This window comes from Tupaia chinensis, unplaced genomic scaffold (assembly GCF_000334495.1).
Source record: "Tupaia chinensis unplaced genomic scaffold, TupChi_1.0 Scaffold000674_2, whole genome shotgun sequence".
In the NCBI taxonomy this organism is placed as follows: Eukaryota; Metazoa; Chordata; class Mammalia; order Scandentia; family Tupaiidae; genus Tupaia; species Tupaia belangeri.
The window spans coordinates 2,765,952-2,779,339 of NW_006160198.1; the positions used below are offsets into that span (position 1 = coordinate 2,765,952).

At 40.5% G+C, this 13,388-nt stretch overlaps 1 protein-coding gene across 10 annotated transcripts in view; it reads left to right on the forward strand.

Moving 5' to 3' along the window:
- RBMS1 (RNA binding motif single stranded interacting protein 1) overlaps positions 1–13,388 on the forward strand; it is a 259,130-nt gene that overhangs the window by 224,541 nt on the left and 21,201 nt on the right. For all 10 annotated transcript variants that reach the window (XM_006160278.3, XM_027776517.1, XM_006160279.3 and 7 more), the window contains exon 6: positions 1,793–1,872. In XM_006160278.3, coding sequence (XP_006160340.1) covers positions 1,793–1,872 — 80 coding nt within the window. The remainder of the gene's footprint in view (positions 1–1,792; positions 1,873–13,388) is intronic.

Here is a 13,388-nt window from a genome sequence, read left to right on the forward strand (position 1 = left end):
TAGGTCAGCATGCCATTAACTTCTTCAAAACAATGATGTCTCCTAAATCCCATAGGTAACGTTTTTTTCCCTCAGAAATGGAAATTTGATTCATCATCAATGAAGTGAACTAGTTAGGCTTTTAAATGAAATATTTCCAACATTCAAAAGAAAACAAGGATATGACATCTACCTAAACCACAAAAAATTTAATGGATATTAATATTTCAAAATTTTGGCTTCCTTTTTTTTTTAAAGAAATGAAATGTTTTAGATATACCTAAAGTACCTTTACCCCTTCTATCTAATTTTTTATTCCTTCTTCCCCAGAAAGGATACATCAGTATAGTAATAAATCTGGTTTCTAAAGGAAATTACTAAACAGAAAAAGATTTGATTTTTGGTTAAGTTCCAATCTGAAAGCCCATGTACAAAAGCTAGTTTTATGTGGTACTTAATTTAGGAATGTATTAATATCATGAATAAATGTCTACCAGTTGTAAAGCATTGACTTCGATTTTGGAGGAAATACCGCTGCCATTTTGCTCTTGTATACCAGTGACAGGCCCCTTTCACTCAGATGCGTGATAGCAACAAAGCATTATTATTTATTATGTCTTATTTTACATGAGCAAATTGAGGCCAAAAAATGGACTTATGTATTCTCCGTGCCAAGTAATAAAGCAAGGGCTATTGAAAGCAGTCTTCAAAATGTTCCTGAAAATGTGTATTATAAAAATAAATTATTCATGGATTTCAAAAGTTTTTGAAATTTAAATAAACTCAAACTTCAATTCCATCTTCCACAAACTTTTTGAAGGCCCCTCATACTTGGTTTTTCTAGTTTGTAGTCTAACCATGGCTCTTTGTGTTAGACCAGACCATTTTGCAGTGTAATACAACTAAAATATCCTACCAGTAGTGACTCCCTGTGGGCAACATGGCCAGGGAAAAGAATCCAGGAGGGACACTGAATCATCTCCTCACCCATGGGCTTTCTGAAAGCAGATGGAGTAGTATCATTTCTGTATCCAAAGTAAGAACCCAATGAACTTCTGTTGCTATTTTAAACTATCACCGTCTACTAAATGTAAGGGGTAACTCTAGACAGTCTAGGAGTCTAGCATATTGTGAGTAGATTATTCTATGCTGAGGAAAAATAAATCTGAGATATTAAAGCTCCCTGAAATGTTTCTCGAATGTTTTCAGCTACCTGTAGAGATAGAATAAGTTGTAAAGTTAGCCTCCAGACTTTAATTACTCCAAGCCCAGGATGACAGACAACACACATGATTTCATGAAGCTAATTCAAAACCTGAAGTGATATTAAAAAAAGGAAAAAATCACCTTCTGTCATTCTGTGAATTCATAAAAGGAATATCATCTTTGAAATAATCATTATTCTAGTAAGTAGTAAATACACTAGATTTTAAATTGTTTTTGTTTTGTAGTTCAGTATCATGACTAACCCAGCTGTTGGGTATTGATTTTCAGTGTTCTAACAATTGGAATAAAATTACACATTTCATGTACTTGGTATTAAACACTCTGGATATGATTTATTTTTTCTTTTATGATTCAATATGTGTTTAGGTTATCCATTACCATTTTACTATAGAAGTACAAAAGCAATCATTAGATAAAAACAACAACAGATTTTTTTAAAATGTTTTTTTTTTATCATATTCATATTTCTTGTAGGCTTCATTTGTATCCAGAAAAATCTATCAGAATGCTTCCACATGCACAGAACAAAATGAAAACTAAGAAACTTCTTAATGTTTATAAGTGCTCTGTTTTTATGTATAAACAGGATGGAATCAACAGAAAAATGCGAAGCCGTTATTGGTCATTTCAATGGAAAATTCATTAAGACACCACCAGGAGTTTCTGGTAAGTTTTTGCCTAAATTTTCATTAGTAGCCTTTTATATAGTTTTAGCACATAATGACTTCTACATCAAGAACCAAAAGCTCTCATTTCATTCATTAAAATTTCTTTGGATCTACAAATAATACTTAAAAATTCAGTTCTCTCCAGGTTTTGCATTCCAAAGTCACATTCACTTACATAAAATCTGATCTGAAATACAAAGGGATCTTCCCATTTCCATGGATTATTTCCTTCTTTACCTGTTTCCCATCCTTTCCTACTCTGATCTCTACTTTTAAACATTAAAACCAGTTTTTAATTTTTAATTTTGCTATAGAGTGTATGTGCTCTCTGGAGAGACCGAGAGAGTGGGAGAAATAGAGGGAAAGTGAGAAATCACCCTCCAGAGTTGGATGACCACACCACAATCCCTTCTCCACTCTCCTCTCAGGACTTTGGGCACAGCACGCATATACACCCAGTGCATTTCTCAAGCTACCAGATCCAGGTCTAGATCCTCACAGATGGCCATGTGGGTCACAGCCACCTTCACCACCATGCCACTGGCTGGCCCCAAAACCAGTCCCTTAATGGCATCCTAAGTTTTCTTGTATCCCATCCCTTGGTCACAACTGCCTGGCAAGTGCTGAACCTGGATTAATTCTATAGCAATCCACTTTCACTGCTCTGGTTACATTCGAACAACTAAAGATTGATACAGTGGCAGATTAAATGAGCAGATGGAGTAGTATCATTTCTGTATCCAAAGTAAGAACCCAATGAACTTCTGTTGCTATTTTAAACTATCACCGTCTACTAAATGTAAGGGGTAACTCTAGACAGTCTAGGAGTCTAGCATATTGTGAGTAGATTATTCTATGCTGAGGAAAAATAAATCTGAGATATTAAAGCTCCCTGAAATGTTTCTCGAATGTTTTCAGCTACCTGTAGAGATAGAATAAGTTGTAAAGTTAGCCTCCAGACTTTAATTACTCCAAGCCCAGGATGACAGACAACACACATGATTTCATGAAGCTAATTCAAAACCTGAAGTGATATTAAAAAAAGGAAAAAATCACCTTCTGTCATTCTGTGAATTCATAAAAGGAATATCATCTTTGAAATAATCATTATTCTAGTAAGTAGTAAATACACTAGATTTTAAATTGTTTTTGTTTTGTAGTTCAGTATCATGACTAACCCAGCTGTTGGGTATTGATTTTCAGTGTTCTAACAATTGGAATAAAATTACACATTTCATGTACTTGGTATTAAACACTCTGGATATGATTTATTTTTTCTTTTATGATTCAATATGTGTTTAGGTTATCCATTACCATTTTACTATAGAAGTACAAAAGCAATCATTAGATAAAAACAACAACAGATTTTTTTAAAATGTTTTTTTTTTATCATATTCATATTTCTTGTAGGCTTCATTTGTATCCAGAAAAATCTATCAGAATGCTTCCACATGCACAGAACAAAATGAAAACTAAGAAACTTCTTAATGTTTATAAGTGCTCTGTTTTTATGTATAAACAGGATGGAATCAACAGAAAAATGCGAAGCCGTTATTGGTCATTTCAATGGAAAATTCATTAAGACACCACCAGGAGTTTCTGGTAAGTTTTTGCCTAAATTTTCATTAGTAGCCTTTTATATAGTTTTAGCACATAATGACTTCTACATCAAGAACCAAAAGCTCTCATTTCATTCATTAAAATTTCTTTGGATCTACAAATAATACTTAAAAATTCAGTTCTCTCCAGGTTTTGCATTCCAAAGTCACATTCACTTACATAAAATCTGATCTGAAATACAAAGGGATCTTCCCATTTCCATGGATTATTTCCTTCTTTACCTGTTTCCCATCCTTTCCTACTCTGATCTCTACTTTTAAACATTAAAACCAGTTTTTAATTTTTAATTTTGCTATAGAGTGTATGTGCTCTCTGGAGAGACCGAGAGAGTGGGAGAAATAGAGGGAAAGTGAGAAATCACCCTCCAGAGTTGGATGACCACACCACAATCCCTTCTCCACTCTCCTCTCAGGACTTTGGGCACAGCACGCATATACACCCAGTGCATTTCTCAAGCTACCAGATCCAGGTCTAGATCCTCACAGATGGCCATGTGGGTCACAGCCACCTTCACCACCATGCCACTGGCTGGCCCCAAAACCAGTCCCTTAATGGCATCCTAAGTTTTCTTGTATCCCATCCCTTGGTCACAACTGCCTGGCAAGTGCTGAACCTGGATTAATTCTATAGCAATCCACTTTCACTGCTCTGGTTACATTCGAACAACTAAAGATTGATACAGTGGCAGATTAAATGTCCGCATCTTGACCAAACCCTCAGCACCTCTTATCCTGGCCTCTCTGAGCTTCCTCGCCCTCCCCTGGAGTAGTTCTCAATTTTCACCAGCCTGATCATTTCCTTGCCCAGCCTTTCTCCCTACCGTAGGCAGAACACTTCAGCTCTGCCTCGATGAATAAAATAGAGATCACCAGGTAGAAATGCTACAACTTCCTGCTTCCTCCCAGCCTGCACTCACGCCAAGTCTCACCTCTTATTTTCAGAATCTCGAAGACAAGGGTTTCAAAGCTGTCCTCATCCCATTATGACCTTTCTCTGCCAGTTTTTCCCACCCACTCCTATCATTTCTGTCTCTCATCTTTAACTTTTATTTATTTATATTTTGTCAACAAAACCAAATATTCTTATTTTCAGTTAATAAAATAGCAGACCTCTGACAAAACTAATTGGGGAGAAAGTGGGAGAAAATGCATAAATAAAACCAAGAACAAAAATTGTGAACTAACCACAATAGAGATTTTTTAAATCACAGGATTCAATGAACAGGAATACAAATGACTATATGTCAATGCATTTAAAAATGGAAATAAATACTTTTCTAGAAAACGATATCCATTTGTATTTGAGATTGTTCAAGCCCAATCGAGAATTTGCATTCTTGAAATAGAATTAAACTAAGCACTCTGTTCCTCCCCAGCTCATCCCATGTACGCTGTTGAAAGTGTAGCCCACATGTCCCCTTTTTAGTCACACCTCTGCTGCCTCCCAGTCCGATGTGTTCCCCTCGCATGCCATTGAAATCCCGCTCAGTGAACTTACTGCATGAGTCTGCTACGGCGGCTGTAACAAAGCACCTGAGTGGCTTGAACAACAGCAGCTTAGTGTCTCAGAGTTCTGGAGGCAAGAAGGCCAAGATGGCGGCTGGCGTGGTTGTTTCCTTCTGAGAACCGAGAGAAAGATTGTTTCCAGGCCTCTCTCCTTGGCTGCAGATGGCTGTCTCCTTGTGTCTTTCCAGTCATCTTCCCTCTATGTGCATCTGTGTATGTCCAAATATCCCCTTCTTATAAGGACACCCAGGCATATCGGATAAGGCCCACCCTCATGACCTCATTTTAACTTGGAAGACTGTATCTAAATAAAGTCACGTGTCACATTCTGAGGGACTGGATTTAGGACTCTGACTTTGTTTGTTTTGTTTTGGTGGGAATAGGAGACATAAAATTTAACCTAATTTTACCTCCCAATTATCCAATCTAGAGAGTTTCCCATCTCCTCTCATGCCATCATCTCTCTGCTGTGTTTGATGTTGCTGGTTCCTCACTCATCCTTGACACAAAGGATGTTACACTCATCTGTATTTTCTTTCCATCTTATGTTAATTCTTTCTCCTTTATGGACTTGTTTTACTTATCTACTCTTAATTTTTTCTGCCATTTCCCAGATTTCCATTTTTGGTTCATTGTGCTAATAGATTTATAACTACGACTTATATTCAGATGACTCTTAAAAGACATTTATCTCTTCCTGGCTTTTCCCAAGTTTTGGGGTGCCTCAATCAGCTGATTTTCATCCTTCTCCAAAATTAACCTAGTTCCCCTTCCCATGTAACCCTGCTCCTCCTCTCCTTTTCCTAACCTCAGTTAGTGGAACTGGTATTCAGCTAGGCACCTTTGCCCAAAACCTAGGGCTGAACTCTCCCCATCATTTCTGCCCTTCATCGAGGGATACAAATAATCTTTCAAGTCCCTTCCATTTTTCTTACCTATTATTTCTAGGATCTTCTCTCTTCCGTTCCTCCTACCACTGCCTAGTGTAACCTGAGCTTCTCCTGTATGTAAAATTAGAATAAATGTCATCTCTCACCTGGACTATCACAGCGGCTTCCTAGTTTGCCTGACTGATCTACTCGCCTGTCTCAGGTATTCTCTCAGACTGCAGCCAATAAGAGTTAGATAAAATGTATCTCTCTGTATCACCTTACTACTTGAAATCACCCTCCCAAGTTAGAAAAAAAAGATCTGAGATCCCTGGAATGGCATTGAAGGCCTGAGGTTCCTGGGCCCATTGCCTGCTTCTTCAGCTCTAGTCTCTGTGTTCTGCCTTCCTGTCTACCCTCTCCCAACACTACAAGTGAGCTACAAGTGGCAAGCCTAACACACCACTGGGCATCATTTCCTGTGCTTTTTCTCTTGTGGTTTACAGTGCTTGGACCCCATTGGTTTCCTGTAACCTGATTACCTTCTCCTCACCTTTAAGACTCTGTTGTGTTCAAGCCATGCCTTTTCCCTCTGATCCAGATGGGTTCCACTGTGTTGGCAGAGCCTCCTGAGGATAGACACCTGTGTCATAGCGCTCAACGTATTTACACATGCCAATGATGCTAAACTGGAAGCTCCTTGAAAACAAAAATCATTTTCTCTAACACAGTGCTTGAATGGTACTGAGCAATAAGAGTTGGTAGTAAATTTTGTCACTCTGTAATACCAAGCTAGTACTACTTCCTTACAAGCTAACATGGGTCAGGGGAAATAGCGATGTCTTCTAATTTGCCCACCAGTCACTAACATGCTACCTGACAGCAAGGAGAAAGTTTCAACATTCAGATACCATACCACCTTGCTGTAAGGGTAGATACTGAAACTGTTAAAATGAGGACAGAGAAGTAGCCAGATTCATTCTCCTCCATCTTTCTCTCCTGTAATTTTAGCTTTCTTTCTTTAGCTGATATAGTACATCCGCGGTTCTTGATCCCCAGTGTGTATCCCAGATTGGCAAGTCTTTATCATCCTTAAGTTTATTCCAACTAATAGCCCCATTGTCCTGCTACCACTTAATTGTGTCCTAGGGTTCAAATTAGGGTCCATTTAGTGTTGGGTACTGGTCTGGAGTTAGCCTTTAACTGTACATTCTGGCCACCTATTTGTCAGCATCTCTCAAGTAGATTAGCCATGTCAGAAAGATTTCTCCCAAATACTCCTCCTGGGGGAGGGGGGCAGGTGCTGGTGCTCATCTCTGGGGGAGGGAGGAATCTCTCAAGTGAGCAGCTGCAGCAAAACCCAGAAGAATAACAGAGTGCCCATTTGACCAAACATGGGCTTTACCCATACAGTAGCCAGGTACCTCACCATTTTTTTTTAAGTTTATGTATTAATTTCTTCCATGAATGAGAGAGACAGAGAGAGAGGGATAGCACCCCAGTAGTGTCTTGAATCTGCACTCCACCCCCAGCCTCAGCTAGCCCCAGATTGTGGGCACACGCTTTGCCCAGCATACCTCAGGAAGTCTCTGGATGTGACTCTTGGTCAGCATCAAAGAGCATCACGTATCACTGCGTCACCACTGTTCCCACCCTTTTATATGCAAAAACATTTTACTGAAATAAATAAATTTAGTGAGTTGAACCTTACTAAATATTACACAAAATAAGTCAGGCCTGACCTCTAGAAAGTGAGCACAGAGGTCATATAGAGTATTTACTCCAGCTTTCACACAAGAGAAAGCAAGAAAGCACTGAGGTGTTTTGAAGTTAGATTAGTTCCGGGCAAAGTCATTGAAGTACACAGCTTCTCCAAGGCTGTGCCTGGGACACTAGCGTTCAGTATTCATTGTGCTCCAGCTCCAAGGTTCCATCGTAACTGGGTGACTGATGATTGCGATTAGGGATTCACTTTAATTTTCTGTGTCCAGTTGAGTTTCATCTTCTAGAGAAACTCATTTGTATGTGCAGTACCACAGGCTGCACTTGATCTTGTAATACTGAAACCTGACAACACCGTTTCTGTGACGATGTCTGAAGCTGAGCTGCCCGCAGGCACACATTTGGAGCAGAAAATGTAAGACCTGGAAATGCATTGCTCCAAATAACTCAACCTATTAGGACATCAGGAAAGTCATGATGCATTTTTGCATGGAAACACATAGAAAAATACGTCATGATTTTTCTGACAACCCAATCATTAAAGAACTTCTTTTCTGCTTTTTAAATCAGCTTTGTTTTCCCATCAACAAGACTTGAGCTGAAAGAAAGAAAAGGGGAAATTTTTAACTTGCACCCAATTAAAAATGAGGCAGAAATTTCATACACAGGTGCCTCTGTAAGCCCTCCGCTGTCAGACCGTCTAAGTTGAACACCCGTGCCCAGCTGGCATTTCTTTGTCACCCTTTTCATAGTAAGGACCCCGAGCCGTCGTCCTCATGAAGGGCCATTCATCCACCTACTTGCGACCTCTTTCTTCATCAGCTCATTCTTACATGCTACAAGAAGAGTTTGAAAAGGAAAAACATCCGTTTTGATGTTGTAACAGTCCAAGATAAAATCTTCCATTTCTCAGAATGAAATAGATGTCATAGCTGAGGTTCCTTTTTTTCCCAAAGGATATAATGGTATCATTAACTGTTTTCTTTGATGTGGGTTCCCAGACTATTTATTAGTCATACCCATCAAGGGAAAGAAAAAAGCCTGACTCCCAAACCATGTGTAAATGATTGCAGGGTCCTTGATCCCTCAGCAGCTAGTAGAGCATAGTTTCTTCCAAGTTGTGTCAAGTGACAAACAGGCCACAGGAAATGGGGGACTCCCTCCAACACTGACGGCATCAGTGCAGAGGTTATGATGTTGCAAAGTGTTCTCTGTTATGGACCAGTACTTAATTTTGCACCATATTTGAATGTTAGTGATCTCTCCTGCCTATCAGTCTTGGTTGCCAACTAGATTATAAGTTCTTTGGGGCCAGGAGCTGTGTTGTACTTTTAATTTTGTGCTAGGCACAGGAGACATACACCACCCCTCTGTACCAGCAGAAGTTACCCAATGGCTGTAAGAGCATTTTTCATGTAGCACTCATCCCAGTAATCCAGACTATTTTGAGGGCCCTTTTGGGTGCACTTTTTCCATGCAAGTGATGCTCAACTGCCTTTACGGATGGGTTTGAAATGGACAGTGCAGGACCAGAAAGCATGCTGTTGTGAATTCAGCTCTCCCCCAGAATAAGCCCCCAATAGACTTGAGAACCCACAAAGAATTTGGAAAAGGTTTCAGTTCTTCTGGACTTGCTTTTTCTTTCCTTGTGCACATAACATGAGAATTACCTTTGAATACCAGTCTGTTTATTAGGCTCCACTCACTTGTTTCATGTTACCTCAATGACTATTCCATAGCACAAATTACATAGAGTTCATATAATTGTCATCAATAGGACCAGAGAAATAAATATATATATATATATATATACACACATACACACATACACACCACGGTCAGTTGAATTGGCCTCCACTTTAATGTTTAAATAATGTAGGGGCTCATTGCTAGACAGACACAGCAGTTCATAAATGCAGTCAGAGCATGGTTTATTTAATGACGCAAGTTGTTTCACTGGCATAAGCAGAATTACCCAGGATGGTTCTTGTCAGAGGACGAATTCTTGCACAGCTGGCAGTTTGCTCGTGACATTGGAGCCAAGTACAGAAAAGAAGCCCACATTAGACACAGTCCTCAAGACACTTTCTGAAAATGAACAACCTGAATAGTGAACTTCTCTTACCTCTAACATTCTGAAGGAAGTCCCTAGATAGCTATGCAGAAGGAGGTCAGCTACGTGGGACTTGTCATCTCTACCCCACTGTCCCTCCTGCTAATATACTCTTCATACTCAGGTGACATGGCTGCATTGCCCCAGGCCAGCCATACCCCACCCTGGCCTGGGGCATGGTGCATAAAGTATCACATGTTTATAGTTCTGTAAAAATTTGATGTGCCACATCACAGTTGTTTTTTTTGTTTTGTTTTCTTTGTTTTTTTTTTTGAGAGGTTTTTGCTATAGGGCACGTGCACTCGCCAGACAGACAGAGAGAGACATAGAGACAGAAAGCGAGAAATCACCCCCCAGGGGGATGGTCACACTGCAATCCCTTCTCCTCCATTCTTCTCTCGGGATCTTGGGCACGCACGCACACACGCCCGGCATGAGTTCTAAGCCACCTGGTCCGAACGTGAACCGTGGTTAACTACGTGGGAGTCCAGCGACATAGCCATTACGCTAGCTGCTGGTTCCCCCACATCACAGTTTTTTAATGCAGTCTGTTTCCTGAAAGGTTTTTAAAATATGGTAACATCAGACACAAAAAGCATGAGTCTAAAAGAGAAGAGGCTTTATCTTTTCTTATAGCAGATGCTGCTTTAAGTATATCTATAGTTTCTTGAAAAAAACAAACAAAAAAAAAACCTGCTCATAGACCTTTTATTCCATCTTTCATTACTCAGTTCCTCATTTTTTCCTGAAAATGTTGGAACATTGTTTTTTATTTGGATTTACCGTGCTTTTGGTGCTTGCAGGTTTGTCCTAAGTCAGATTTGCTTGGAAGATCCCCAACTCATCCCCGTAGCCACACTATATGCCAATCTAAGAGAATCCCATGGAGATTCTGAACAAATGATCTCATACTTGCTTGATAAAAATTGCACTATGGAGAAACAGTGCAGTGGTGGTGTTCTACCCAGCAAATGTTGAGAGCAAGGGGTGGGGAGTTTTAGCTGTGCAAAACTGGTGTCCACATTGGGAGGTGTGCTCCAGGCAAAGGCACTAACATGTGACAGTGTTTCAGGGCTTTGTCTGAAATGCCCTTCCAGCGCCTTCCTGACAGCAAGCACAGTCTCTGAGAACACATGGCATGTTAGCTGGAACTCTCCTAGAGCTGAAAACAGCTCAGGCACCCTGCTGGCCCAGACACACTCCCCCACCCGCAAGGACAAACAGTGTGTTGGTGTTGCAGGAAACAACGTGGTTGCCCATCTCTCTTCCCGGACTTCTCCATGACATTAATGGAGTCTGAATGAGTCTCTGTGTGCTAAGGGCAGAGAGTTTAAAAAAAAAAAAGTGTCTAGTCATGTGTATGCAAGTGCTTGCTCGACTCCCAGTGTTGTGCTGGTGTCATTCTGCCGCATTGCTCAGAGCTTCATCTGTGTCATGAAGGAACGCCAGTGACGTGTGTGTAACTGCTGGCAGGCTCTGTCCAAAGACTTCGGCTTGTCTTACATCTGCTCTCTGTGTTACTCTGACTTTTCAGGTTGGGGATATGCCCAGCAGGGCTTGCAAGACACTCTTACCCACATTTCGTAACTCTCTGTGTTTAGTGATATTATTAGGGCACTGCCCTATGCCAGGAGGCAGAAAGGGTAATGTTTAGAGGGAAAATTACGGCTCTAGTAAAAAGCCTGGAAATTTCTCAGAGGTTTTTATTACCCGTGTTGAATCTCTAATACTTGTTTTATGTGTTGTTACTCTGTAAAAAAAAACAGAATATTTTGGCAGCTCTAGGACAAAGGACACACTCAAAGACACATGCTCCTGGTACCTTGAGGACTATGCGGTCTTACCTTTGGGGCTCTATCTGCTCCTGTCTCCTCGCCCAGAGTGTACACCAGGACAGTGCCTGAACGCACGCCCGTGAGGTGCCCATCGATGGCTACACTCTTAGGAGGAATCTGCCAGGAAAGCAAAAGTGCTGGGATAGTCTCGAGGGCCAGTGGGGTGAGGGCTGTCTTGTGCATCCAAATCACATTCTCCACTAAAGAGGGGAAGTCTAGCTGTAAAAAGTGCCTGGGGGCCAGCAGGTGACATGGTGGTTGAGCCACTGGACTCCCATGTGGCCAATCACGGTTTGTGTCCAAGACCTGGAGGCTTGCTTTCTCTCTCTCTGGTGAGCGCATATACCCTATAGAAAATTAAAATAATAATAATTATAAATCATTCTTTAAAAAAAAAGTTATTGGGACCCACAACTTGAGTTATGCCTGTGTTTTCAGCTCCAGATGCTTGGAGGACTATGCCAGGCTTCTCATGGATCTTATTTGGGTCATGGTTGTCACCTTGGGTCACACAAGCCCACAGGAAGCCCATCACATCAACAGTGAAACCCTTTAACTCTCAGGTTTTGCCAGTAAGGAACAATAAATAGCTAAGTAAGATTTTATTAAGACACAAGGATTTTGGGTGGAAGATGTGGAATGTTACTATGAAACAATTTCCTAAAAGGTATTTATCACTGACTTCGTCTTTAACTGTTTCTTTATCCTCTGAGAGGCCAAGGCAGCAACCCTGGCCAGCTCCTTAAATCTCAGAGTGAAATCCTGCGCAGAATGGGCCAGTTCCTAACAATGTGTGTGACTCCGGAATCAGAAGTCCCTCTCCTGAGACTTTATCTTCTAGTAATTCAAAAGCAAGAAGAGAAGTCATGAGTCAAAAATTTAATCTCTTCCTGTTGTCATAATAATAATGACAACCACTGACATACATTGAGCTGTCTGTGGACTTTCTGTTCACGGTAACAGTCACTGAAATAGGCACTGTTACTATCCCTGTTTCACAGGTTAGGAAGCCAGAAACTGACTGTCCTGCTCAGAATCACCAGATAGTAAATAACCATGCCGAATTTTACCTCACCGTGTGATCCAACTACCAGGATAGCAGCTGGCCCTGACATTGCAAAAATAGATAAGATACACACTCAGATATTTATATAGTGGCAGTTATAATCATTTTCAGATAACATACTGTGTAAGCATTGAACACGTGAGTCTGTAACAAGATGGGGACAGGATATCATAATATACTCGTAAGTGGTAGGAGAAGGCCTATCATTACAAATGTGAAAAATAAATGTATCTGCGTAGACTTAGAAAAGTAGTAAATACAGGATCAGCAGGTGGTGTGGAAACTGAGGCGGTTCGATCCCATATGACTGACTGTCCACTTTGAGTCCCAGATCTGGTGGCTTGAAAATCACACCAGGCACGTGTGCATGCATGCTCAAGATCCCAAGAGGAGGATGGAAGAGGGGGGTTGTGGGGTGCCCATCCCCTCTGGGGGGGTGATTTCTCACTTTCCAACCCTCTTTCTTTCTCCCTCTCTTTTACTCTCTGGTGAGCACATGTGCACTGTGGCAAAACTTAAAAAAAAAAAAAATAGTTACTACAGAATGAAATATTTATGTTGGGAGACCTGGGATACTGCATCTTTGTTTTCTATTAAGTCATTGGGAAAGTCATGATGTATTTTTCTATGTTTTTCTATCCAGAAATGCACCATGACTTTCCCAACAACCCAGTATTTAGCATGATTTTAATATTGCTGGGTCATTATTTCACTGATATATAATGTTTTGTTGGTGGGGTGGGCAGTGAAGGGAGAGAGAATTCCAAGAAAAATTAAAAAGTCA